General features: G+C 44.3%; 1 protein-coding gene across 1 annotated transcript in view; it reads left to right on the top strand.

Annotated features, from left to right (window-relative positions):
• The window catches only part of HADH (hydroxyacyl-CoA dehydrogenase), a gene marked incomplete at its 3' end in the record, with an annotated part of 52,950 nt that continues 26,020 nt past the window's right edge, over positions 469–27,398 (top strand). The window contains 2 exon segments of the mRNA NM_214331.1: positions 469–707; positions 23,923–24,051. Coding sequence (NP_999496.1) covers positions 576–707; positions 23,923–24,051 — 261 coding nt within the window. The 5' untranslated portion in view covers positions 469–575.

Here is a 27,398-nt window from a genome sequence, read left to right as displayed (position 1 = left end):
CAGTTCGTTTCCTTCCGTTTTATCAGGAACAATGTACACAAGGCCGAAATAATTCCTAGATTTGGTTATTTGATGACGTGAACTGAAGGTGCTCATTTGGGAGTCTCTTATCATCAAAACCGAAATAACACGTATTTATTCAGGGTCGAGTTATGCACTAGCATCCTAAGCGAGGATTTAACAAAACAACACCGCATCCTCCCCCTTATAAGGCCGCCCTCCGCTTTGGGCCTGCGCGGGGATGGGCGCGCTAACTGCCCCTCCTCTTCCCTCTGACTGCGGAGGGACAGCCCGGCCAGCGAGCTCAGCAGCGCAACGCTGTGGCCGTGCCCGCCCACTTGGGCGGAGACGCCGCGCTCCGACGTTCGAACGCGGCCCCTGGGGTCTCCACCAATGAGAAAAGCGAATCGCGAGGCTCCGCCCTGTCGTCGGAGACGCACAGCCACGCCCAGGGCGCGCGGACCTTGGGTTTCCTGGGTGTCCAAGCCCAGGGGTCGTCTTGCTACTCTTGCCTCAGCCGCCTGCGGTTACCTTCTCCGCCCGGTCTTGTTGCTGTCGCCGCCTTCGTCTGCACCATGGCTTTCGCAACCAGGCAGCTCGTGCGCTCCTTGTCCTCCTCGTCCACCGCCGCGGCCTCGGCGAAGAAAATCCTCGTCAAGCACGTGACGGTCATCGGCGGCGGGCTGATGGGCGCAGGCATTGCCCAGGTGGGCCGCCCGGCGGGCAGCGCTCTCCGCTCGCCTTGCTGCCTACGCTAACCTGAGAGCTCTGGCGGGCCGCGACCCGGCGGGGTGTAGCTCCGAGAGACCTGGAGAATTTCCCCTCCTCCCCTGTCCCCCTGCCCGTGTAGTTGAAATGCCTAGACCCGTGAGTCTGCACTCCCTCAAAGATCTGGTGTCTTTTGGCCGAGCCTCCGTTTCCGAGGGTGTGCGTCCCGAGACCTGGACTGCGATCGGGTTTAATTTTTATCGGTGGTTTTTTTTTTTTTTTTTAAATAATTCTGCAGTTATTGTCAGAGTAGTTTTCTGCTCTTCGAAATGGTCTTCTTCCGAGTGTTTCCTATGCTTGCTGGATTACAAAGGTTAATAGTAGTCAGCACTTTTGTAGCATTTTGTAAAAGTTATCTTATCGGAGCTTGTGAGGCCCTGGGACGCCACCAGCTGCTGCTGCGCGGGGCCTCTTTGACCTAATGCCCTCTGGTGCTGGGGAGAGTGGGAGCGGGAGGTAGAGGGGCCAAGGGCTCTGAAGGGGTAGCTCATTAATCTCGCTGTGGATCTTCAGGACTCTGCCCTGTTCCACCTGAGCTGTGATTCAGGGACAGTTGTGCAGTTATTATCTAGATACTGTGGTACTTGTACTTTATTGATTTTTAGCGGTTACATTCCAGGTTGTATTGGGGAACCGTGATTTTCATAGCCTAGCTGATTATCTTCTTAGCATTTCAGCCCTTGCTACTAGTATTGTTGGACAGGGGAGGCATTGATCTAGTTTTTTTGGGGGGGAAGTACCTTCAGTGGCTTCAATTTTGAAAAAGATTAATTTTTCTTAGTTCTATTTCCAACCAAGTCCTTGCTTCTGTGCTTGCTTTTTAGAAAAATCTTTTATTGTCATTATGTATCTTAATTTTTCCCACCCTGCAGGTTGTTATTTTTTTTTAAACAACTATTAATTTGGTTGCTTTTTCTCCTAAAATCTGTTTTTCATTAATGTTTTATCCTTCTGACAGGCTCCCATTTCTTTTCAGATCATGTTTTGGGACTCTTTTTATTGTGTACATGTTCTGAATGCTGGGTTATGGTGTCCTCATAATCTTTATTATTTGTGAAAGGGAGGAGTAAGTCTCTTTAACTGAAAGTTCCATGCATTATATTACATGATAATCAAAAGAGCACATTTTGTATCTCGCTACTCCACCCAAATCTCTCTGTGCTGTGAGAGTGAGATTTGTTGTGGCAGGTAAAGAAAATGACATATTTGTTTAGAAACATCTAAACAACATTTCAGAAGATATTAGGGCCTTAAGCCCCCAATAACAATATAGGAGATGGGTCCAAAATCTATTGTTGATGGTACCTTGAAGTGGAAGAGGATTAGAAATTAAGTAGAAAGCTTCACTTCAGCTTTTGTACAAGTTTAGGTTGCTCAGTTCCTGGAATATTGTATCTATTATTGGCTAAAGAAGAGTGTTGTGCTACACAAAAAGGCAGACATAGGCACACCAAAAATTCTAGGTATGGTATTGGAGCTTTGATTTGAGAAAGGAGGCAGGAGTTGCACAGTGAGACCAATTCAGACTTGTGAATCAAATCATTGAGTAGTTGAATGGGGAGGGCCTTTTGAAACCTAAGGGGTAAAAAAGAGAGCTTTTACCCCACAGGTTGGAAATGTAATGGAACTGTCATTCAACTCATTGATAAAGACTAGAAGCTTAAACAGTGGACAGTTGTAGGGAACAGTAGTTCTGTCCTTACATAACGAAGTTTTAAAAGAGCCTCAGCCACTGTGGGTGACAGCTTTAGTTCTGTGGAGAGGAACCCTTCTTTCCTGCAGAATGTCTCTGTATGCCACCGTCAGGCATTTGCTTGGTTTCAGTGGTTTAGCTGATCCGTTTTTTGTACTCCATCCTGCAGCTTGCTGTTTGAGGCAGTATTGCCTCATTCTCTGTGTTCTTTGGCCTACAGCTTTTGGCAGAGGGTAAATCTGTTTTGCTTACTCAGTGCCACAGATGACTTACATGATGTGTTTCATCTGCAGATTGGATCCAGTTCACTGTGGAGAGTTGGGCTAGCCTCTGCTGGCTCTGCCTCACGTTGGCTGGTTGGCTGTGTTAATGTGGGAAAGTTACTTCTCTGCCCTGCTGTACTGTACTCTTTGAGGTAGGGCTACTGCTAGTACCAGCCTCTAGGAGTATGGAGAGGATTCAATGAATTAGCCCACGGCATGTGGCATCTAGTAAGAGCTCCCGGAACCTTAGTTGTCTTCAGGGTTATTACTTCCTTGGCCCTATCCTTGTCCTTTTGTCATTCACTCCTCATACTCTGCCCATCTCTGATCCTTGCACCTGTGTCAGGCCTGAAGTGTTTAGACAGAGAATTCTGGTTGTGGTTCTGTTCCGTCTTGCCTCATCTTGAAGGCAGTTGCAGTTGATGCTGCAGTTTGTTCAGGGACCTCTGAAAAGAGAAAAGACACTTTTTACCCTCCTTTCTTGCTACTACTCATCCTCAGTAAAGCCTTAAAAACACAACCAGAAACTAACATCTAAGTCGTGCTACTACTTTGCATTTAGCTTCACTCTCCTGAACGCTTTCTGAAGTAGTTTCATTTTGTTTGTGTTTTGGCTGCGCCAGCGGAATGTGGAAGTTCTTGGGTCAGGGATCGAACCAGTGCCACAGCAGCATCACAAGCTGGTGCAGGGACAATGCCAGATGTGTAACCTTCTTCGCCACAAGAGAACACGTGAAGTAGTTATAATTTTAATCAAGGTGTCGTTCTGTTTACCATTTTAGTCTTTTAAAAATGCACCATTTTTGCCATATGTTCCAGTTCATGCTGAGTAGGTTGAAAAAAAATTAAGTAGCTTTTGTGGGAGCCTGATCCATTTTTCAAGCAATTAGGCAATTTAAGACAAGTGAGGTCTGCGTTTAATTGTATGTGGTTGGTCTGCGCACAGACCACTTGTTCATTTATATTTTCCAAGAGTATCTACTTTGCCTGTCATTTCTTTTGTTTGTTTTAAATTTAAAAAAATCCCTTAGACTGCAGGTTAATATTTAATTAAGGTTAACTTATTTTGTATGTTTGCCCATTATATACTCCCGACTTGGGTCTTACTGCCAATTTATCCTTAGCTGGATACTTAGGCCAGCAGAGAAGCTTCCAGGAGTAAATGACCCTTGAAGTGGGGTACAGGTTGTTTTTGCTTTGTAAAGGACAGGGAAAAGGAGGAAAGGCATTAGTTGTGCATGTCTTCAATTTGTAGACTGGGGCTATGCTTTGCTTCCTGCTCTGCCTTTTTTCTTATGAGCAGCCCAGAGAGCTCATAGATTAAGTTACTGGTAAGGAGCCAGCAGGCTCCCTGGGAAAGGCATTTCAGGGGCTGGGTTTCCTGGCTCTCTGATAGAGCCTTTCTTTTAGTGCACTGCACTTCTTTGAGGAAGTGAGATAGTTTGCATCTTGAAGGAGATTGGAAGCTTGGAGCTGGGCTCTTCTCACCCAAAGCTTTTTTTTTGGGGGGGGGGTCTTGAAGAGCAACAAGCAAAAAGTGCACTTTTGGGAGTTCCCATCGTGGCTCAGCAGTTTACGAACCCGACTAGTATCCATGAGGACGCGGGTTTGATCCCTGACCTCGCTCAGTGGGTAAAGGATCTGGTGTTGCCGTGAGCTGTGGTGTAGGTCGCAGACACGGCTCGGATCCTACATTGCTATGGCTGTGGTGTAGGCTGGCAGCTGTAGCTCTGATTGGACCCCTAGCCTGGGAACCTCCATATGCTATGGGTGCTGCCCTAAAAAGATAAAAGACAAAAAAAAAAAATCTGCATTTTCTTCCCCCCTGGGGAGAGCCCCTTCAGCTGTTAAAAACATACGTGTGCGTGTGTGTGTGTGTGTGTGTGTGTGTGTGTGTGTACACTCTAAACTACAAATGTACATTTCCCCAACATTTGCGTTACTCTGCAATGCTTGATGAGGACTCAAGTGGACCAGAAGGCGTCTCCCCAGCTGCCGAATTTGTTCACCCATCTCTTTCCCCTGCCCCCAACTCTGAATCTCCTGGTACTGTGTAGATGCGTGATCTGAGTTGCTTTCTATTGTTTGGCTTTATTTTCTGGAGCTACAGCGAGCATGGCTCTGCTGAAATTTGCTTGAGAACAGTGCAGTGGCCTAGGAGAAGCTTCAGGATGGCAGGAGACTGGCACAGTCACCTGGCTTTAAGCTCGCTTTATTTATTTATTTATTTGTTTGTTTGTTTATGTCTTTTTGCCTTTTCCAGGGCCGCACCCGAGGCATATGGAGGTTCCCAGGGTGGGGGTCAAATCAGAGCTGTAGCCACCAGCCTACGCCAGAGCCACAGCAACGTGGGATCCGAGCCGCGTCTGCGACCTACACCACAGCTCACGGCAACGCCCGATCCTTAACCCACTGAGAAAAGCCAGGGATAGAACCCGCAACCTCATGGTTCCTAGTCGGATTCGCTAACCACTGAGCCACGACGGGAACACCTAAGCTCTCCTCTTAACCGTTCTCTATGGAGGAATAGTTTTATTCCCAGGTGTTCACGTTGTCCTCAAGGGTATGGGATGCATGTTTGCCCTGAAGTTCTATTCTCATTTCCCCTGTTGTTGCTCATTTCGTTATTGGGCTGTTCTCTAATCTCTATAATGTACTGTGACAGTAAAACCAGCTGTCAGCGTGCTAGTCATTGGACTTGGGATGGGGCTGGAGATCCTGTAGAAGAGGTGGGGCTAACAGACAAAAAAGAATGCCAGGGTGTATCTTTGGTCAAGGCAGAGCAAAAATGGTGCCTCAGTCAGGTTTTGGGTTTTCTCTGCCACGTCCTAGATCCACCTCACTGTTACCTGCCCCGTTCTTGAGTTTCTCATTGCCTTTCCTCTCCCTTCTCGCCATGTCTGCCTTGGCCTAGCTTTCCTGGAACCACGGGGAAGCTGCTGCTGCTGCTCTCTGTTCTTTATCTCCCGCTGGGTTGTGCTAACAACAACGCGATAATTTCTGGAGAGTGGTGGCCTAACACTTGAAAGCGAGCAGGCCGTGAGGGGGCTGCTGGAGTTTGGATCCCATCCTTTTCCTCCCCTGGCTGTGGGGGCCTTGGGTGAGTCACATAACCCCCCTCTGCTTCTTCCCGTATCTGGGACTATTGATACTCATGCCCTGTTCTGAGAGAGAAATGAGCCATGTGCCTAGAGCCCTCCCAGCATGTTCAGTGGTAAGTGTTCCATAAACATTAGCTGCTTTTGTGTAGATCCATCAGCTCTAATCCAGCGATGACTCCTCTCTTAGATTCTCTTTCCTGTCTTTGGAGATATGATAGGGAGCTATGGAGAGTTCAAACAATTCTAAAGACTAAGACAAATGGTGGGGGTTGTTGAGGAAGATAATTGTCGCGCTTTGTTTACTCGTACGTGGGTATTACAGTAAGTTCATACTCATAAAGCATTTACAACAGCGCCTGGCACTTAAACACTCTACAGCTGTGACACTTTATTCTGTCCAAAGTACTTTAATGTCTGTCATTTCATGTGGCCATTATAATAATCATCCTGCAGAAATGGCACTGGGGGTCAGGGGTCAGAGGCAGGGCTGGGGCTGGAACTTGGGTCTCAGTTACTGTTCTGCTGGCTGGAGATCCCTGAAGCTGAGATGACCACAGTTCTACCATACCTCTGGCCTCTGCTATCTTGTGGGGAGAAGTGTGGCCTCCATGGGCAAGGGGATGTTTTGTGGGTGTCTGGAATCAACACATACTAGCTTAACCTCTCCTCAGCTCTGGATTCAGAGTTAGAGTCACCTGCTGGTCACCTCCATTCTCTGCTACCATCTTTCTGCCCGTAATAGGCACAGACTCACCTCGCAAGACTTCTTTGTCCCCTCCGGCTCTCTCAGAGCGTGTCCTCCCTCTGTGATGCCGTTGTTGTTCTAGCCACTCTGCACTCCGAAGACGGGGTCGCCGTTTGTGCCCTCCGTGCTGCAGAGGGCTCTCAGGCGTTCCTCCTCTGAACAGGGCTCTTGCCTTCTTTCTAGTTCCTAGACCAGGCATTGTTACTTGAATTATTGTGGAAGCCTCCTCATTGATTCGTTTCAGCAAACTCTAGTAGAAAAAAAGCACTCATCCTAACAGACATCGCCGTATCAATCTTCCCAGAGAGCAGGATTTGCAACATTCTCCTCCACTCAGAAAGTGTCCATCCTGCAGCATCTTTACAAGATTCCTAAATGTAACTAAGACTTAGTTGATGCCAGTGACACATCCCATTATCCCATGTCCTTTCCAGAATTTGTGGGAGATGGGAGTGGAGGGTCCGAGGAAAGAACTTATTTTCTCTACATTACCAAACTCAAATTTTTTTTTTTTCATTTATTTATTTATTTATTTTGGTTTTTAGGGCCATAACTGTGGCATATGGAGGTTCCCAGGCTAGGGGTCTAATCGGAGCTGTAGCCGCTGGCCTCCGCCACAGCCACAACAATGCCATATCCGAGCTGTGTCTGCGATCTACACCACAGCTCACGGCCATGCCAGATCCTTAACCCACTGAGCTAGGCCAGGGATTGAACCTGTGTCTTCATGGATGCTAGGCAGATTCACTTCCCCTGAGCCACAACGGGAACTCCAGACTTAACTGTTTTAAGAACAAGCCAGCTGGTGGCGGTTGAAAGTCTCGGCAGAATGCCTTTTTCTGACAGTTGAAGTTAGTGTTGACAACTCGTGTTGATGGCGGAGTTTAAGGCATTGCACAACCAGAGATAATGATAAACTCATACTTGGCAGCTCTGCGAGATGCAACTGATTTATGACTTTTTTCCTCTCTGGATCAAATCATGAGAACTCAAGGGCAGGCCTTGATGCAAAGGCACAGTAGCCTCTGGGGCCCAGCAGCCTCATGGGGAGCACTGACTCTTTTGTATTTGTTCTTAGGGGATTAAGAAGTTAGAATTTGGGTGTGGCAGAGGGGACAGGTAACTGTGATTTTTCAAAGAGAGTGTAATGTTGCCGAAATGAAACCCTCCTGTAGTGTATGGGCCCAAGGAGCACCTCACTGGACCAGTTGATGTAGTTTTCACAAATTCACCACTCAAGTTATACTTCAGAGGAGCTGCTTCAAATCTTGTGATATGTTTGCAAAAATTGAGAAATCTAGCAAGACTCTGCTTGGCGTGTTTCCTTGGCCCTATGGCTGGAGTACTCAGGGGCTTTGATAAGTATGCTATTCACTTGGTCTATTTTTACAGCTCTGAAGCACCCTTGTCTAAAAATATTTCTCTGGCTAAGCTTGCCTTTCCATCTTCCAGGCTGGAAAAGTCATGGAGCTGAGGACATAGCCTGCAAATAAATTTTTTTTTTCCATCGTAGACTGCTTGTCCTCAAGGCCTTATAGTGTGTAGGTCACTGTCATTTAAAATAAGAGTTCTCAGTGGGTTGATTCAGATTATTGGCATTCAAATTAAGATGCCAGGAAGAGTCCTCCATGTTTATAGAAAAAATAACATGTCTGTGGGAGGAGGAAAAAAAAAAGCCTCTTTATTTTTGTGATCCACTCTTCCACCACCATCTCCTCAGAGTGTTGGGAATAATTCATTGAATAATTTGACAAGAATGAGTGTGATTGGTTTTCTTGCATCTAAGACACATTAAAATTTTTCTAAGTAGGAGCCTTCAGTGATGTAATTTTAAAAAATCAAATTAGGTGTGAATCATCAATATCACTTATCAACAAACAGTATTGACGCTGATATCAACCACCCCAAAACTTTGTGGTTACAAAGCAACACTGTAAATTTGTAAGTTTCATGCCTTGACCAGGGATGGGTCATTGTGATGCAAGAATTTCAGCAAAACAACTCAGGCTAAATCTAGACCTGCAGGAATTAACCCTTATAGCACTGTTGCTATGAAAGTCATAGTCTTGTCTTTTGATATGTATGTGTGCACATTTCTCTTGGGCGAAAATGCTGGATTACAAGCTATGAATATATTCAACTTCAGTAGATAATGCTGAACATTTTTCCAGAGTGGTTGTACCAGCTTAACAGTTCTGCCATCAGAACTCTTGGTCTGTAGGTTTATATTGTTGTTCCTTCAAAGTTTAGGTCATTCTGGTGGTGTAGTGACGTTTCATTATGTTTTTATTAGAATTTCCCTGTGCTCTAGTGAGATGAACCCCTTTTCATATGTTTTATGGCCATGTAGATATAGTCTTATATAATATGCTATTAGATTTCATTCCTATTTTGCTATTAATGTTGTCTTTTTTTCCTCATTAATTTATAGGAAATGTTTATAGGTTCTGATTATGAATTCTTATATATATTTCAAATATATTCTCCAGGAGCTCCCGTCGTGGCGCAGTGGTTAACGAATCCGACTAGGAACCATGAGGTTGCGGGTTCGATCCCTGGCCTTGCTCAGTGGGTTAACAATCCGGCGTTGCCGTGAGCTGTGGTGTGGCTCCCAGATGCGGCTCGGATCTGGCGTTGCTGTGGCTCTGGTGTAGGCTGGCAGCTACAGCTCCAATTAGACCCCTAGCCTGGGAACCTCTGGGAGCGGCCCAAGAAATGGCAAAAGACAAAAAAAAAAATATGTATATATATATATTCTCCAGTTCCCTACATGGACTTTTAATTTTTTTTGTGATTACTATGAGGCTTATGTTTATAGCAACTTGTATCTATAAGTCTATTTTAATGACAACTTAAGTTTGATCCTATGCTAAAGCTCAACATTATTTTAAAAAAATTTATTGAAGTATGATTGATTTACAGTGTTGGGTTAATTTCTACTGTACAGCAAAGTGACTCAATTATACATATGTATTTTCATATGCTTTTCCATTATGGTTTATTATAGAATATTGAATATAGTTCCCTGTGCCATGCAGTAGGACCTAGTTGTTTATCCATCCTGTAAAAAATAGTTTGCCTCTGCTAATCCCAAACTCCCTGCCCTTCCCTCTCCTATCCCCCTCTTCTTGGCAACCACAGGTCTGTTCTCTATTATGTGAGTCTGTTTATGTTTTGCAGATATGTTGATATGTGTTGTATTTTAGATGCTACATGTAAGTAATATATTTCTTTAATCACTTTCTCTTTCTGACTTCACTTAGTATGATAATCTCTAGGTGCATCCATGTTGCTACAAATGGTGGTTTTTCCTTTTTTTTTTTTTTTTTGTCTTTCAGGGCCGCTCCTGCAGCACATGGAGGTTCCCAGGCTAGGGGTCAGTCAGAGCTGCAGCTGCCGGCCTATGCCAGAGCCACAGCACCTCAGGATCTGAGCCGCATCTGCAACCTACACCACAGTTCACGGCAATACTGGATCCTTAACCCACTGAGCAAGTCCAGGGATTGAACCCGAGTCCTCGTGGGTGCTAGTCGGATTCACTAACCACTGAGTCATGACAGGAACTCTGGTTTTTCCTTTTTTTTTTTTTTGTCTTTTTGCTATTTCTTGGGCCGCTCCCGAGGCATATGGAGGTTCCCAGGCTAGGGGTCTAATCGGAGCTGTAGCCACCAGAGCCACAGCAACATGGGATCCGAGCCGCGTCTGCAACCTACACTACAGCTCACGGCAACGCCGGATTGTTAACCCACTGAGCAAGGGCAGGGACCGAACCCGCAACCTCATGGTTCCTAGTCGGATTCGTTAACCACTGTGCCACGACGGGAACTCCTGGTTTTTCCATTTTTAACAGCTGAGTAATGTTCCGTTGTATGTGCGTTCCGCATCTTCTTTATCCATTCCTCTGTTGAACCTCATTAGGTTGCGCCCATGTCTTGGCTGTTTTAAACAGTGCTGCTGTAAACATAGGAGTTCATGTATCTTTGTGAATTACAGCTTTGTCTAGGTATATGCTCAGGGGCAGGATTGCTGGATCATAGGGTTACTCTGTTTTTAATATTTTTGAGGACCCCCCCCCCATACTGTTTTCCATAGTGGCTGCACCAATTTACATTCCCACAAACAATGTAAGGGGATTCCCTTTTCTCCACACCCTCTCCAGCATTTATTATTTGTAGACTTTTTAATGATGTCTGTTCTGACTGATGTGAAATGATACCTCCTTGTAGTTTTGATTTGCATTTCTCTAATAATTAATGATGATGTAAAAGTCAACATTATGACTCCCTCTTGTTTTATGTTTTTGATGTCACACTTGACGTCTTTTATGTTGTGTATCTCTTAACTAGTTATTGTAGTCATAGTTGTTTTTACTATTTTTGTCTTTTAGCCTTCATATGAGTTTTATAAATGATTGATCCACTACCTTTACTGTATATTTACCTTGTTACGAATTAGTGCCCTTTGTTTTCAGCTTAAAGAAGTCCTTTTAATATTTCTTGTAAGGCCAGTTCAGTAGTAATGAACTCCTTCACTCTCAGTGATAACTTTGCCAAGTAGCGTATTCTTGATTGCATGTTTTTTCTTTTAGCACTTTAAATACGTTGTGCCATTCCTTTCTGGCACACAAAGGTTTTGCTGAGAAATCTGCTGCTGGTCTTATTGGGGTATGTATTTCTCTTGTTGCCCTTTTTTTTATTTTTTGTTTTTTTTTTTGACCACTCCAGCAGCATCTGGAAGTTCCCAGGCCAGGGATCAAACCTGGGCCACAACAGTGACCCATGCCACTGTCGTGACAACCCCAGATCCTTAACCCCCTGTGCCACAGGGAATGTCCTTGATGCTTTTGATATTTTCTCGTTTTGGTTATGTGTCTTGGTGTGGGTCTCTTGGGTTCTTCTTATTTGCAACTCTTTGGGCTTCCTGGATCTGAATGCCTGTTTCTTTTCCCGGCTAGGGAAATTTTCTGCCATTGTTTCTTCGAATGAGTTTTCTTGCCCCCTTTTCTCTCTCTTTGCCTTCCAGAACACCATAATATGAACATTAGTATACTTGACGTTGTACAGTTAAGTCCCTTAAGCTATCTTTACTTTTCTCATTCTTTTTCCTTTTTGCTGCTTTGAGTAGTTGAGTTTTACTGTCTTGTCTTCTGGCTGACTGATTCTTCTGCTTTATCTACTCTGTTGAACCCCTGTAGTTTTGTTTTTTGATTTTTTTTTTTTCCAGTTCAGTTATTGTATTCTTCAGCTCTGTAATTTCTGGTGGTACTTTCTTATATTTTCTGTCTCTTTGTTGAAGTTCTCACTGTATTCATCTATTCTCCTACCCAGTTTGGTCTCTTTATGACCATTACTTTGAATTCTTTATCAGGTACATTACTTATCTACTTTATTAAGGTTTTTTGTTTTTTTCCCTGTGCTTTTATCTTGTTCTTTCATCTGTTCAGTTTACTTGACTCTATACAGTAGATGAAACAACCACCTCTCCCAGCCTTTGAGGAGTGACCTCATGTATAAGATGAACCTTGTCGTTCAACCCTGCGTCAGCTCCTGGTTGTCTCTCAACTCCTGTGCTCATCTAAGCAGCCTTTTCTATCTCTAATAGCTCTCAGTATCAGGATGTGCCAACTCCTATTAGTGTCCCAAAGGGGAGAATCTTAGCATCTACATTCACAGGCTGATGGGAAGCCAGACCCTCAAGTAAATCAGCTTTTAAAAGTATGCAAATATATACAGTCCTGTGGAACCTCAGGCCTAAGCCCCACTGGCCACCAGAGCCAAGTGATATGGAGGTGTCCCTTGTCATCAGTAGCAAAAATTGGGGTGCCAGACGAGGGCGTATGTCCTTTGTGGGTGACATCGATTATTACAGTTCCATGGGGCCAGGAATGCAGGCTCACCTGGCCTCTAGAGATGGGCAGTCAAGAGGCACCCTCTAGGCAGCAGCCACAGAAATTGGGGCACCAGCCACGTGTAACAGTTTCACACCAGAAGATGCTGGTGCTCTGGAACATGACACAGGTAGAGCACAGAGAGGTTACCCATTAGTTTCCGTCCCTAGAGAGTGTTCCAGCAGGCTTCGAGATGTATGTGTTAAATTCGATGCCTGCCCTTCATGCCAACACTTTAAAATAAGCAAGCCAGCCGCCTTTACTTTAAGTCTGGCACTACCAGCTGCCTTTGAGCTGGGCCCTGGGGTCTGTGAATCTGTGCACGTGAGCCCTTTAAGAGTGGCCTCCCAGATTGTTAGAGTCTTGTGGGTCTTGGGACATGAGCCCTGTTGGTTTTCAAAGCCAGACTTTTTGAAGGATCATCTCAAGTGTACGTCCCGAATGTTGGGGTGCCTGCAGTAGGTGCCAGGCCTTTGCTCTTCAGAGAGAAGCTCCAGGTTCCAGGGTCCTTCTGATGTGGGGTTTATGATGAGGTTGTATCCCAGTTTCTCCTACCCACCTCGATGTGGTCTTCTTTTTTCCTAATGTATAGCTGTCACTCAGCCCACCTTTAGGTGTTTTTGAAAGAGAAAAATGTTCTGTACGTAGCTGTCGGCTCAGTGTGTCTGGGGGGAGGTGAGTTCAGGATCTTCCTACTGCTCCGTCTTGAACTGCAGCTCTGATATGATGATTTCCACATTTTGAGGGGAGGCCCTAAACTTCCCTGAAGAAAAGAGCCCTGGACCTTCCCAGAGACCTAATCTCATCTTGGCTCTTCTCACCAGGTGTGTTTGTTCAGTCAGCATTTCCCGAGGGCTTAAATAGCGAGACAGAGTCTATTTATTCAGCAAAGGTAAATGGCATGTAGTCAGGAGTAGGGGAGCGAGGGAGGTGGCACTTAACCAGATGATCATAACACATCCGGTAGGAGCAGTGGTTAGGGTCTGCAGGGTGTTAATGAACACAGGGGAACACCCTGCCTGGGTCCGAGAGGCTCTTGGGGTGGGGACGCTGAGTGTCTGGAAGTGACACTCAGGCTTAGTTAATGAAGGAAAGTTGGGGACAGTGCAGAGGCCTGGGGGTGAGAGGCAGTGGCAGACCTGGGGACCTGCAGGCCTTGTGGTGGTGGACTTTCCAGCCACATCGAACAGTGTTTGGAGAGGAGGTAGGTCTCTTTCCTGCAAGACTGTGCATGCCGTGTGTAGGAACTTTTATTCTGTGGTCATGGGGAGCCATTGAGAAGTTTAATGAAATAATATAGACAGAAGTACCTTTTATAAGTACATTTTGGCTAGAACACTCTAGGGCCTATATGTCATCTTAGGCGAATATATATATATATATATATTTTTTTTTTTTGCTTTAGTTACTGTTTCCTTTCTTAGTAAAATGAAGATGTGTCGGATTAGATTAAAAATTTTGTGTGTGTGATTTAAAAAAAAATACATAAAATAAAACTTATTTTAACCATTTAAAAATTACAGTTCAGGAGTTCCTGTTGCAGCTCAGCAGAAATGAGCCCAACTAGTATCCATGAGGATACAAGTTTGATCCCTGGCCTCACTCAGTGGGTTAAGGATCTGGCGTTGCTGTGAGCTGTGGTGTTAGTCGCAGCCGTGGCTTGGATTTTGTGTTGCTGTGACTGTGGTGTAGGCTGGCAGCTGCAGCTCCAATTTTTTGTCTTTTTGTCTTTTTCAGGGCCTCACCTGGGGCATATGGTGGTTCCAAGGCTAGGGGTCCATTCAGAGCTGTGGCTGCCAGCCTACACCAGAGCCACAGCCACACAGGATCTAAGCCGTGTCTGCAACCTACACCACAGCTCATGGTAACACTGGATGCTTGACCCACTGCGCAAGGCTAGGGATTGAACCCGTGTCCTCATGGATGCTAGTTGGGTTTGTTAACCACTGAGCCACTTCTGTATACATTCTTATGAAGGAACTTATGAAGAAAGATTTCATGGCTAAAAAGTTTGAAAGTCACCACACTGCTCTTCCTGCTCTAAAAATTTATAATCTTGGAGTTCTCATGTGGCTCAGCAGATTAAGGATCCAGCTTTGTCACTGCAGTGGCTCAGGTCACAGTGGCTGTGGTGCAGGTTTGAGCTCTGGTCCAAGGGCTTGTTTCTGCTGTGAGTGCAGCCAAAAAAAATATTGATGGTCTTGACTATCTGTAGCTAATAAAGCTGAACAGTATGTACGTTGCCTGTCTCTGACCTCCCAGTGGTTGAGAAATTAAGGTGCGTCACTTTCTCCCTACTATGACAGGGAAGAAATGTGTGCTGGAGGGAAGCCCTTGTCATGTGTCCGTGGTCATCCTCGGCCTCACTCACATATGTGTCCCTCACAGATGGATACAAACACAGGGGTCTATGTGTCTCTGGCCTTGCCCACAGCCCCTTTGGTAAATGGGGCAGGATACGTGGGCATGCGGGAAGAAATTAAGCATAAATCTATTTTTGAATATTACACAGCACTTGCCCTCCAGTTCCCCCTTTACCTGGCATCTCAACCACCAGTGCCAGAAAACGGTTGACCTGCTCGTGAAATAACAGAGACATTTTTGTGGCAGTTTTTTTTCCACTTAGGTAATCCACTAAAGACCCCAATTAATTATTAGCTCTTTTTTTTTTTCTTTCTATCCTTTTCAAACTAGTAGTGTGTTTTTTTCATAATTCTAAAATAATGTGGTTATGTAAAATTTGTTGTAAAGAGTTCATAGTAGCAAAACCAGTCATGATTTCTTGAGAATTTATTCTTTTTTTTTTTTTTTCTCCAGTCTTTTGTCTTTTTAGGGCAGTACCCGTGGCATATGGAGGTTCCCAGGCTAGGGGTCGAATCCGAGCTACAGCTGCCGGCCTATACCACAGCCACAGCAACTCAGGATCCAAGCTGCATCTGCAACCTACACCACAGCTCATGGCAACACCAGATCCTTAACCCACTGAGCAAGGCCAGGAATTGAACTGCTGTCCTCATGCTTACTAGTTGGGTTCATTAACTGCTGAGCCACAGTGGGAACTCTGAGAGGTTATTCTAAGATAATTTATAAATCGAAGCTTTTAAATAATAGATCATGCATTCTTTTCATGAATATTGTGTCCCCTTGTGCTAGATATTGGGGTAGGTCAGAGGTAATACATGGTTGCTGATCTTGAATTGCTCGCTGTCCAGAGGAAGAAGTACAAGTATCACCAACTAATTGTCATAAAGACACAGATTTCCTGCTTTCCATATCTAGAATGTCACTTGATGCAAATGAAAGTTTTAGTGATTTAAATACCTTACTTTAAGGGAGTTCCCATTGTGGCGCAGCAGAAACGAATCTAACTAGGAATCATGAGGTTGTGGGTTGGATCCCTGCCCTCGTTCAGTGGGTTAATAAGGATCTGGCGTTGCCCTGAGCTGTGGTGTACGTCGCAGATGCGGCTCGGATCTGGTGTTGCTGTGGCTCTGGTGTAGGCTGGCAGGTACAGCTCCGATTAGACCCCTAGCCTGGGAACCTCCATATGCCACAGGAAGTGGCCCTAGAAAAGGCAAAAAAAAAAAGACAAAAAATAAAATAAATACCTTACTTCAAGATATGGTTTTTAGGCACTTAAAATATGATGTTACATATAGGATATATATTATTATGGTAAGGAAAAATGGATATTAAAAAGGTATATGTTAAAAGGGGTATACATATTTGCATATGAAATTTATATTTAAAGGAAATTTTGGTTGGATTGCAGTTAGGAGTGTGCCAGGGCCACTCCATATTGGGATTTGTGGTAACAGCTGCTTCAGACTCGAAGAAGTAGATGATGCAGTACCCCTTTTGAAAAGGTCTCTAGGTATTATTTTGAGTTCATCATCAAAAGTTGGTGTTGGGAAAAAAAAAAAGTTGGTGTTGGTCTGGAGTTCCCTTTGTGGCTCAGTGGTTAACGAACCTGACTGGGATCCATGAGAATGTGTGTTCGATCCCTGGCCTGGCTCAGTAAGTTAAGGATCCGGTATTGCCGTGAGCTGTGGTGTAGGTGACAGACATGACTTGGATCCTGCATTGCCTTGGCTGTGGTGTAGGCCAGCAGCTGTAGCTCCATTCGAGCCCTAGCCTGGGAACCTCCATATGCCAGGGATGCGGCCCGAAAAAGAAAGAAAAAAAAGAGTTGGTGATGGTCAGCTTTTCCACATCTAATTTATATTCATATTTGGAATTTCTCTTATGCACTAGTTGGTTAATGACCTTTATTCTGAAATTTGTGAGATTTTTACAACATGAAATAGTTTGGTTTTGATTTATATATTATATTCACGTCTTGGGGTTTGGGCTACCGTTATATAACCGAGAGGCCATTGGTAGCTGATGGCTCTCACCAGCTTCACACTCTTTTCCTTCAGTATTTGTCCTGCAGGAAAGAGCTGCTGTATCTGTAAATCAGTATAGGCACAAAGAAGGGGTCACCTCTGCTAGAGGCTGGGAGAGCTTTTACTAAAGACGAGAGCCTCTCTTGTGATGATCCTAGTACAACTGTAAATGTAATAAAATTCACTGAGTAATATAATAAAAAGAAGAAGAAAAAAAGACGAGGAGACCCTCTCTCTTGGATTATGAAAGATGAGTTGGAGTCCCCCAAGCAGCAGTGAGGGGGAGGAGCTTTCTGGGGGAGGGAGCCTAAGGGCAGGGATATGCAGAGCCGGGAAGCAGTGCAAGGAATGCCGTGCGTGTGGCTGAGGGGAGCACGGGCAGAGGCCACTCTGCTCCAGGCACCTGCTATTCGGCAGTTATTTATTGGACAGCCACCATGTGCAAGTGGTGAGTGCTCGGGGTTACAAGGACCAGATCAATGTCTGCCATCAGGGGATTCAAAGCTAAGAGGAGAGAGCCACATGACACAGCTGACTTTGGTGTAAAGTAGCAGAATAACAGCAGTAAAAATCTCTCTCAGATTTCAAAATAGAGAAAGGAGGACATTCCTTTGGAAGAAGGTGTTCTGGAGAGGGTCGCTTTTGAAGTGGGCCTTGAATAGTGGATAGAAATTTCTTTGGACATAAGTAGGGTTGAGGTCGAGGAAACTGTTGGGGCATTGGGTTAATTAAACATTAGGTTGGATTGTTCTCAGCAGCTGGGTTTGTCAAGGAGATTGGGCCCCTCAGGGTAGTGGTAACACGAATGAAGGTCTTTGAACCTTCTCACCCATTCCATTGCTCCATGTTAAGGTCGAGGAGATGGTCAGTGGGCCTTAAGGACTTTTTCTGTCTCCCAGTTGGAAGACAAGCTGGCCCTTGCTCAGCTCAGAGCTGTCTCAAACTGTTCCCCTTGGATCCGGCCATGCCTTTCGAGGTTAAAAACAGTCAGCACGTGAGCTCTGGATATAGGAAGCCTTGGCTTCAGAGTCACATCTAGACTTTGTGTCTTGTTACAGTGCCTCCCCCAAAGGCCGTCATGAAGATCAAAAGGGGATAATTTATGAGACGTGAAAGCTCTCTGAGAGCAGGAGAATTGTTTTGTTCATCACCTTATCCCAGGGCCTGGAACAGACCCAGCACGGTTGTTGAGTCAGCAGGGGGCAGTAGTCAGTGGATCAAGGAATGGGTGTAGAGATGTCCTAGTTTGCTACTCTAAATGGTGGTTCCCCTCCGTCTTCAGGGGAGCACAGATGTTGGGGCGGTGGGTCAAAATGCCCACCTCTCAGAAGCCAGATGTTTTGTCTGTGATCATTGGTCGTTTGATGGAAAGCATTTTCTGATAACCTGCCTTTTTTTTTTTTTTTTTCTCCCACCCAAGCTATCTGAAGGCTTCCCCACTGTCCCGATCGTGTGTATACCCCAGCACAGTTATTTGGCTTTTAAGAAAAACAGCATTTCTTCTATCTTTAGCCTTCAGATTAGCAGGTAGCTAAAAGCCATGCTTGAAGGCCTCACCCCTGGCCATGCTGCAGGCTGCGTCAGCTTGTTGAGCCTTCGTGGGATGAAAGTCATCCAGCTTTTGGGTTGGACGTGGATTACATGGGGGCGGGGGACAAACTGTCTTCATCCCGACTCTGTCTTGGTGGTGGTCATTTAGATGCCCACCAGTAGGAGAGGATTACCACCCCGTTTGGAGTGGATGAATAAAATCAAAGAACACTGGACTTGTCCTGTGGAAATTTTATCAGGCATCTAATACATACCAGGCAGTGGGCTAGATGTGGTTTGTTTGATCATGTGTATAGTCAACAAATATACATTGAGTACTCACGGTGGACTAGTCACTGGGGTTGACAAAGATGAATAGGACAGGAAGTTGTCCTCAAGATGTTGCCAACCCTGTGTCTCTTGGGTATGTCTGCTGGATATGATCACAGGGAACTCGAGCATGGGTTGGGTTGCTCTCGCTGGTGGGTAGAATGAAAGTGCTGCTATAACTTGAAATCACTTGAGGTTGTGCTGTAATGGTGATTTACTGCTCTGTAGTTAATTGTGACCTGTAACTAAGAGCCTTACCATAAAATGGAAAATATGTCAAAAATTTAAATTTCTCTTTTTGCCTGTATTTTTCTCCAGTGAATCCTAACCATATCCCACTTTGGGTTTAAACCAGAATGTCCTTTTCTGTCTATGTCTGAGGAACAGCTGCATCATAAGATTTCCTTTGTACTTTCCTGAAGCTTTGTGCATTAACCAAGGCAAGAAAAGCTGAAGTAGAAAAGTGTTTAAAGGGATAACTATTTGATGTATACAATGATTGCTTTCTCAATAGACCAGAAATACCAGTTTAGGCTCCCCCCCAACCCCTTTTTGGCCACACCCGCAGCGTATGGAAGGAAGTTCCCAGGGCAGGGATTGAACCTGCGCCACAGCAGTGACCTGAGCTACTGCAGTGGCAATGCCAAATCCTTAACCTGCTGAGCCCCCAAGGAACTCCGAGGCATTTTTGAGAGCCCCACATTGTAGAAAATGCTCCAGTCATTTGAGGTAGCAAGAAAAATTGAGCTCAGTTACCACAGGAGCCGCATCTTTCAGACCATTGAGGCACTGGGGCTGAGGGAGGTTTTGCAGAAAGAGGGTGTGTGATCAGTACCACACTGGGAAAGGAGATCTGTGTGTCCTCTTCCTTTCTGAGCTTTGGCCCATCCTCGTGCCTCCTGTATCTTCTGGTTGAGATGGGAAAGAAGCAGACCTGTAACCAAGTTTTATATACTCAGTCACTTTGATGTGGTCATATGACACGTGCACTTTGCTTTCCTGCAGTGTTGCCCGGAGAGCCTTGACTTAATAGCTGGGTTTTGGCCAGTGTCTATTACATACTGTGCTGAGACTAGCATTAAATAATCATAAGGATGGCATCACGGCTTATCTGCAGCATGACCAAAAAATGCCCAGGGACTATCGCAGTCAGATGTGATTATAAGGACTCTGAAAGTGACGTTCTAGAGAGATGGTGTGGTATCACCTCGTGCCCTTGCTCCGCGCTGCCTCATTAGGATTGATGCCTTGATCTTTGGGAAGTTGGCTCTTCCTAGGTCTTCTCCTCTTTTCCAGCCTTGTGAGATATCCTGCTCAACAGAATTCTTCACCATGCAGCTTATTTTCTTTTGACATTCCACATATGGAACTTAATATTATTGAGTGTTTTTTTTTTTTTTCTTTGTGTTTGCTCAGTGGAATGATAAAGCTTCCAAGCAAAAGGACCCTGTCCCCTGTCCTTGTTGTCTTTTTTTTTTTTTTTTTTTTTTTTTGTCTTTTTGCCATGGGCCGCTCCTGCGGCACATGGAGGTCCCAGGCTAGGGGTCCAATCGGAGCTGTAGCCACTGGCCTACACCACAGCCACAGCAATGCGGGGATCTGAGCCGGATCTGCAACCCACACCACAGCTCATGGCAATGCCAGATCCTAACCCACTGAGCAAGGCCAGGGATCGAACCCGCAACCCCATGGTTTCCAGTCGGATTCGTTAACCACTGAGCCAGGATGGGAACTCCGCGTTGTCTTTCTTTGTCTCTGTTCCCTTCAGCTTGGGCGCTGTATTGTCCCAGATGTACTTGCATTTTCCTCCCCTACCACTGAGGAGCAAAATTACCTGAGCGATGCCTACTGGGGATGAAGTGGGAAAGTAAGTTGGGATCTGGGCAGGGAGGAATGTGAGGAATCCTGTCTGGTCTGTTCAAAGGCTAATCTATGTCAGAGGTTAAGAGGAGCAAGATAAAAATCACTCGTGTTATTCCAGAGGGACAGTCAGAGGAGCTGAGACAAAAACAGAAGGGCCCCAAGCCAGTACCTCTGCTTGCAGCCACATTGCAGACAGTGTACCCCATCAGTAGTCTGCAGGGGTGCCCATCTGAAAGCAGTTCACTTTCATCATCAGCTGCATGTAGAATTTTTTTTTATTTATTTGTTTGTTTATCTTTTTTAGGGCCACACTTGCAGCATATGGAGGTTCCCAGGCTAGGGGTCAAATCAGAACTATAGCTGCAGGCCCACACCACAGCCACAGCAGTGTCAGATCCAAGCCCCATCTTTGACCTACACCACAGCTCATGGCCACGCCAGATCCTTAACCCCCTGAGTGAGGCCAGAGATCGAATCCGCGTCCTCATGGATGCTAGTCAGGTTCATTTCCACTGAGCCATGACGGGAACTCTTGCATCTGGAATTTTAGATTTATTTTCTTGGTTTCTGTGTCAAGGTTCCCCACCAAATTCCCCTCCTCCCTCTTCAGGTTTGGCGGTTTATTCCCAGGACTAGCATATAGTCAGAGCCATGACTGTAACTTATTACAGCAAAAAGATACAGAACAAAATCAGCAACAGGAAAAGGCACAGGGGGCAAAGTCTGGAGGAAGCCAGGTGCCAGCTTCTAGAGTCCTCTCCCAGTGAAGTCACACAGGACACATTCCTCCAGCAGCAAGCTGTGACAGCACACATGAAATGTTGTCTGTGAGGGATGCTCATTCAAGACCCAGAGCCCAGGATTTTAATCTGGGCTGGTCACATAGGCACCCCCTGCCTGACAAGCACCAAAATTCCAAACTCCCAGAAGGAAATCAGGCGTTCGTGTCAACCACACTGTTCAGATAGTTCCGGTACAGTGAACATGAACCCTCTGCAAATACAAGTTTCCAGACAACATTTCCAAGAGTCTTCCTAGTGATAACAATCTCATACAATCTCACAGTGTTGCCTTTGCTGTAGTTTGTAAATTTGTTCTGTTTTACTTTGAATTTCTTGAATCGGAGGTTCAGATTTGTGTGTGGTGATTTCAGGTATTGGCCCTTGGTCTGTGCTTAACATAGGGAGAAACCTGGTCGGGACTGATAGGTGTTTAGTTTTCCAGATGTTGTGTTACTTTGACCTGCAGTGCCTGTGTTTCTGCTGACAGGACAAGTTGGATGCTTGCCTCTGTCTTGTTATTGGGATTACTCAGCTTACCTCCATTGTCCTGCTTTGGCTGTCAGATGTGAAAACTTTTCCTTTTTTGGTTCCCAGGCAGGCCCTGGGGCATTGGCAGTGCTCAGACTTGCAGCCCTGAGTGCTGCGTTCTCAGGGAGAAGCCAAAGGTGCCATTTTAATTAACTTCCCTTTAAAACCTGCCCTATCATTTTTAGAAGTGTTCCTTGGAGAGCTTTCTTTGGATTTTTTTTTTTTTTTGGTCATTTGTCTCTTTAGAGCCACACCTGCAGCATACGGTTCCCAGGGCTAGCGATCAAATCAAAGCTGTAGCTGCCGGGCTACACCACAGCCACAGCAATGCCAGATCCAAGCTGCATCTGCGACCTACACCACCGCTTATGGCAACGCCAAATCCTTAACCCACTGAGCAAGGCCAGGGATTGAACCCACAACCTCATGGTTCCTGGTCAGATTCGTTTCTGCTGCGCCACGATGGGAACTCTTGGAATTTGAACCTGTTTTCCTTTGAGTGCTGCTCTTCTGTTTCTATTTCTTTTCCTCTTCGGTTTTCAACTTTGAGTTTTTTAGTCCCGGTTTCCAAAGTCACACCATGATGATGGCTTTGAACTATTTGTCATCTCTGGGCAGGTTCATTTCTGCTAACCTGCCCCTCTCCTATGCACTGTTGGTCCACAGAAGCTCCAAAGCCAGGCTGAGTTCTCTTGTGCGGTGGGTTAAGGTTCTGACATTGTCGCTGCAGCAGCTTGAGTCTCTGCTGTGGCACAGGTTTGATCCCTGGCCTGTGAACTTCCACATGTTGCAGGCCCCACCAAAAAAAAAAAAAGAATTCAAAGCAGTGGCTCTGTGGGGGTCTTCTCAAATCCTGAGGGGCGACTCTGTTGTGCTGATATCTTGCATCATTGATGGTTTTTTTAGGCCATATATATTCTCTTACTTATGGGTTGAACTGAGTACAATACTGCCTGTAATATGACCTTCTGACCTTTTTTTTTTTTTTTTTTTTTAAATTACTTCTCCACAGTTTTTGCCAAAACTGTTGGCAAATTGTGATGGAGTTGGGATAGACTTGTCACTGATTGTGGTTAAACTAGGCTGGCTCCATGAGGACTCGGGGCAGCTTCACTAAAAGTAGATTCAGCCGGGGTGGGCAAGGGGAAGGGAAGGGAATTGTCCTTCTAAATTAGTTGATGGCCACCCTGCTTTTATGGGAGTCTTGCCACTAATTAGCCCTTGGGGATGTTACTAATGTCTTACCTTTTGCTGACTTAGGGACTGCAGAACAGGTGAGCTGAGGGGTCAGCTGCTCAAGATGAGATGGTACAGCTCTAAGGAAGAAAGATGGTTGGGGAGGGCGTAGGTGGTCTGTGAACGGGCCGTTGAACACTTGGCTGAACACTATGTACCTGAGGAGCTGAATTTGTAATTGTAACTCATTTTCAGTTAAATAGTCACATGTGGCTAGCGCTTTCTCCGTTACATAGCACAGCACAGGGAATTGGTTCAAGTGTGGCCTTCAGAACCTTGATTCAGATCCCAGCTCTACTGCCTACCTGTGTGTGACTGTGGGCACATTTTCTTAATGATGTGAAGTTATTTTGAGAATTTGTTTTTATCCATGTTAAGGGTTTAATGTAGTACCTGGCAAGAAGTACATGTTTAGTTAATGTTGCCTTTTTTTTTTTTTTCCTTTCATTTTAGAGCACCTGTGGCATATGGAAGTTCCAAGGCTAAGGGTTGAACTGGAGCTGCACCTGCTGGCCTATACCACAGCCACAGCAACACCAGACCTGAGCTGCATCTGTGACCTTTGCCGAAGCTTGTGGCAGCTCTGGATCCTTAACCTGCTGAGCAAGGCCAGGGATTGAGCTTGCATCCTCATGAATACTAGTCAGGTTCTTAACCTGCTGAGTCACAGGGGAACTCCTAATGTTGCCTTATCTTATTGTCATGTTTATTTTGAATAGAAGGGTGTTGAGTTTATGTAGAAGATGAAACTACCATTGTGTGTGTGTTTGTTTTAACTTTTATGTTTCCTTGCTTTCTTTGGCTCTAGGTTGCTGCAGCAACTGGCCACACGGTAGTGTTGGTAGATCAAACAGAGGACATCCTAGCAAAATCTAAAAAGGGAATTGAGGAAAGCCTTCGGAAAGTGGCCAAGAAGAAGTTTGCGGAAAACCCCAAGGTAATTTCTCATCATCGATATCCCCAAGACCAGTCTTCTGACCACTTCACATTTGTGAGGGGTTCTGGCCATTGCTTGCTTTTTCAGTTTGTTTGTATAAATTCATTTCCCCAAAACTTTAGGCCAATGTAATAACAAAATCACTAAATGTTCCATGGAGGCTGGTGACAGGACAGGGGAAGTAAATAACCATGTTGTTGGGTAGGTTTGGAAGTTGAGGAGAAAGTTTCTGCACGTAGGGAACTCATCCTATGTACTAAGAATTTGGGATTGAAGAAAGAACACCTGTCTTGTAATAATGATGGAAGAGGAAGAAATTGGAAGATAAATGTTTACTTGCAAATTAAAAAGAGAATGATGTAATAAATACTGTATTTAGAGAGAAGATTTTTATGTTTTTGGATAGTATCTTATGCTTATTTGTGATGTACATATGGAGGAAAATACAGAGCGAATCCTTCTCACTTTCCAGCAGTGAATGAGCAACAAAAACTCGAAGAACCCTCAGAAGGTTGGAAACTCTGCTTTACTGACTTTCTCATCAGACCGTTGTGGTTAATTAGAAATACTACAGAAGTTACCCAAGTGAATTTTTGTTTACCTTTGTCTCTTTGTTAAAGTTGTTTAATCTCTTTGGTGTTTGCATGGAATTTCTCCCCCAGTACAGGCAGAGAAGACGGAGAGTTTTTGGTATATTTTTCACCTCAGGTATCCAGAGTGGTGTGTCTAGTTGCCTCTTTAAATTTCTTTTTATTGTGGTAAAATATATATAACATAACATTTTCCATTTTATTTATTTATTTATCTATTTATTTATTGTCTTTTAGCCTTTTCTAGGGCTGCTCCCGTGGCGGCATGTGGAGTTTCCCAGGCTAGGGGTTGAATGGAGCTGTAGCCGCCGGCCTACGCCAGAGCCACAGCAACTCGGGATCCGAGTCGCATCTGCAACCTACACCACAGCTCACAGCAACGCCAGATCCTTAACCCACTGAGCAAGGGCAGGGATCGAACCCGCAGCCTCATGGTTCCTAGTTGGATTCGTTAACCACTGCACCACAACAGGAACTCCACATTTGCCATTTTAATCTTTCTCAGTGTACAATTTGGCATTTATATTTACAATATTGTATAACTACCACTATTAGCTATTTCTAGAACTTTTTCATCATCCCCAAAAGAAACTGTACCCCTTAAGCAGTAACTCCCCATCATCCCAACCTCTGGTAACTTCTGCTCTACTTTCTGTCTCTGAATTGCCTATCTTAAATACTTCATTTAAGTGAAATCATGCACTATTTGTCCTTTTTTTTTTAAGACAGCATAGTGTTCATTTCTCAGTCACAACAACTGTAACAGGGTGTAAAATCTTTCAAATTCACAAATCAAATTATTGAGCTTTAATAAAGTACAAAATTCAAAATTGTAATCATAGTAATGAAGAATTCTAACTAAAACAACATAGTAATTTGCTTAAAGTAATTACACATTACCTTTCCTTGGTAAAGAAATTTATTACAGCAATTCCAGTATTTATTTGTAACATATAGAAATGGCTGCTGGACTATACTATTATAACATTTTGTGTAATACTGTAAACCTTAAATTGTGTTTAATAAACTTTTAATTTGAAATTCTCCATTGGCATGATATTGACAGAGCTAAATGTAGAAAAAGTATCATTTTTTTTTTTTTTTTTTTTTTTTTTTTTTTTGTCTTTTCTAGAGCTGCACCTGCTGCATATGGAGGTTCCCAGGCTAGGGGTCAAATTGGAGCTGTTGCCGCTGGCATATGCCAGAGCCACAGCAACACGGGATCTGAGCCGTATTTGCAACCTACACCACAGCTCAGGGCAATGCTGGATCCTTAACCCACTGAGCAAGGGCAGGGATCGAACCCGCAGCCTCATGGTCCCTAGTTGGGTTTGTTAATTCCTGAGCCATGATGGGAACTCTGAAAAAGTATCATTCTTAAGTGAGAGAGAAATGTTATTGTAAGTTCAGGATTTTATAAAATGTATGTTTGCTATTAACACAAGTTAAAACAGTGAGATTGAATTCAGCAGTAAGTATAATGGAATTGAAGTGCTATTTGAAGATGAGTCTTTGTAAATGAAGCGACTGACAAGGGATTCATTTCCAAAATATACAAATAGTTCGTGTAGCTCAATATGAAAAAAAAAGACAAGCCAATCAAAAAATGGGCAGAAGACCTAAACAGACATTTCTCCAAAGACACACACATGGCTAAAAAGCACATGAAAAGGTGGTCAGCATTGCTTATTATTAGAGAATTGCAAACCAAAGTACAGTGAGGTACCATCTCACATCAGTCAGAATGGCTGTCATCAAAAATTCTACAGTCAGTGCTGGAGAGGGTGTGGAGAAAAGGGAAGCCTCCTATACTATCCCTGGCCCAGGAACTTCCATATCATGTGGTTGTGGCCATAAAAAGAAAACCAAACAAACAAGCAAAAGAAATTATGGTTACTAAAGGGGAAGAGTAGGAGGACAGGATAAATTAGGAGTTGAGGATTAACATATGCACAATATAATCGTCCTCATGGATACTAGTTGGGGTCGTTAACCACTGAGCCACGATGGGAACTCCTCAATATTCTTTAATAACCTATATGGAAAAGAATCTGAAAAAAAAAAGTAAACTTAATCACTTTTTTGTACTCCTGAAACTAGCACAACATTGTAAATCAACTGAACTCCAATAAATTAAAATTTTTTTGAAAGTCTGAATTAAGGCCTTGCTGGGTAGAGAATTCTTGGTTGTAGGTTTTTTCCCTTTCATCACGTCAAGTACATTTTACCACTCCCTTTTGGTCTTCCGAGTTTCTGCTGAACAAATCAGCTGATAACCTTATGGATTCTCTTGTACGTCATTTGTTGTTTTTCCCTTCTTGCTTTTAATATTTCCTCTTGATCTTTAATTTTTGTCAGTTTGTTTTGGTGTGTTTCTCCTTGGGTTTCTCCTCTATGGAATTCTGTGTGCTTCCTGGACTTGGGCGACTGTTTCCTCTCCCAGGTTAAGGAAGTTTTCAGCTATTATCTCTTCAAATATTTTCTCAGACCCTTTCTCTCTTCTTTTGGGACCCCTATAATGCAAATGCTGGTGCATTTGATGTTGGTCCAGAAGTCTCTTAAAATTGTCCTAATTTCATTCTTTTTTCTTTATTCTGTTCCACAGCAGTGATTTCCACCACTCTCTCTTCCTTGTCTGTTCTTCTGCCTCATTTATCCTGTTGATTCCTTCTAGTATGTTTTTCATTGCAGTTATTATATTCTTAACTCTGCTTGGTTGGTCTTTGTATTTTCTAAGTCTTTGTTTAAAACTTCTTG

This window comes from Sus scrofa, chromosome 8, assembly GCF_000003025.6.
Source record: "Sus scrofa isolate TJ Tabasco breed Duroc chromosome 8, Sscrofa11.1, whole genome shotgun sequence".
Classification (NCBI taxonomy): Eukaryota; Metazoa; Chordata; class Mammalia; order Artiodactyla; family Suidae; genus Sus; species Sus scrofa.
Note: the sequence above shows the minus strand (reverse complement) of the source record. Positions and strands in the feature narration are given on the sequence as shown.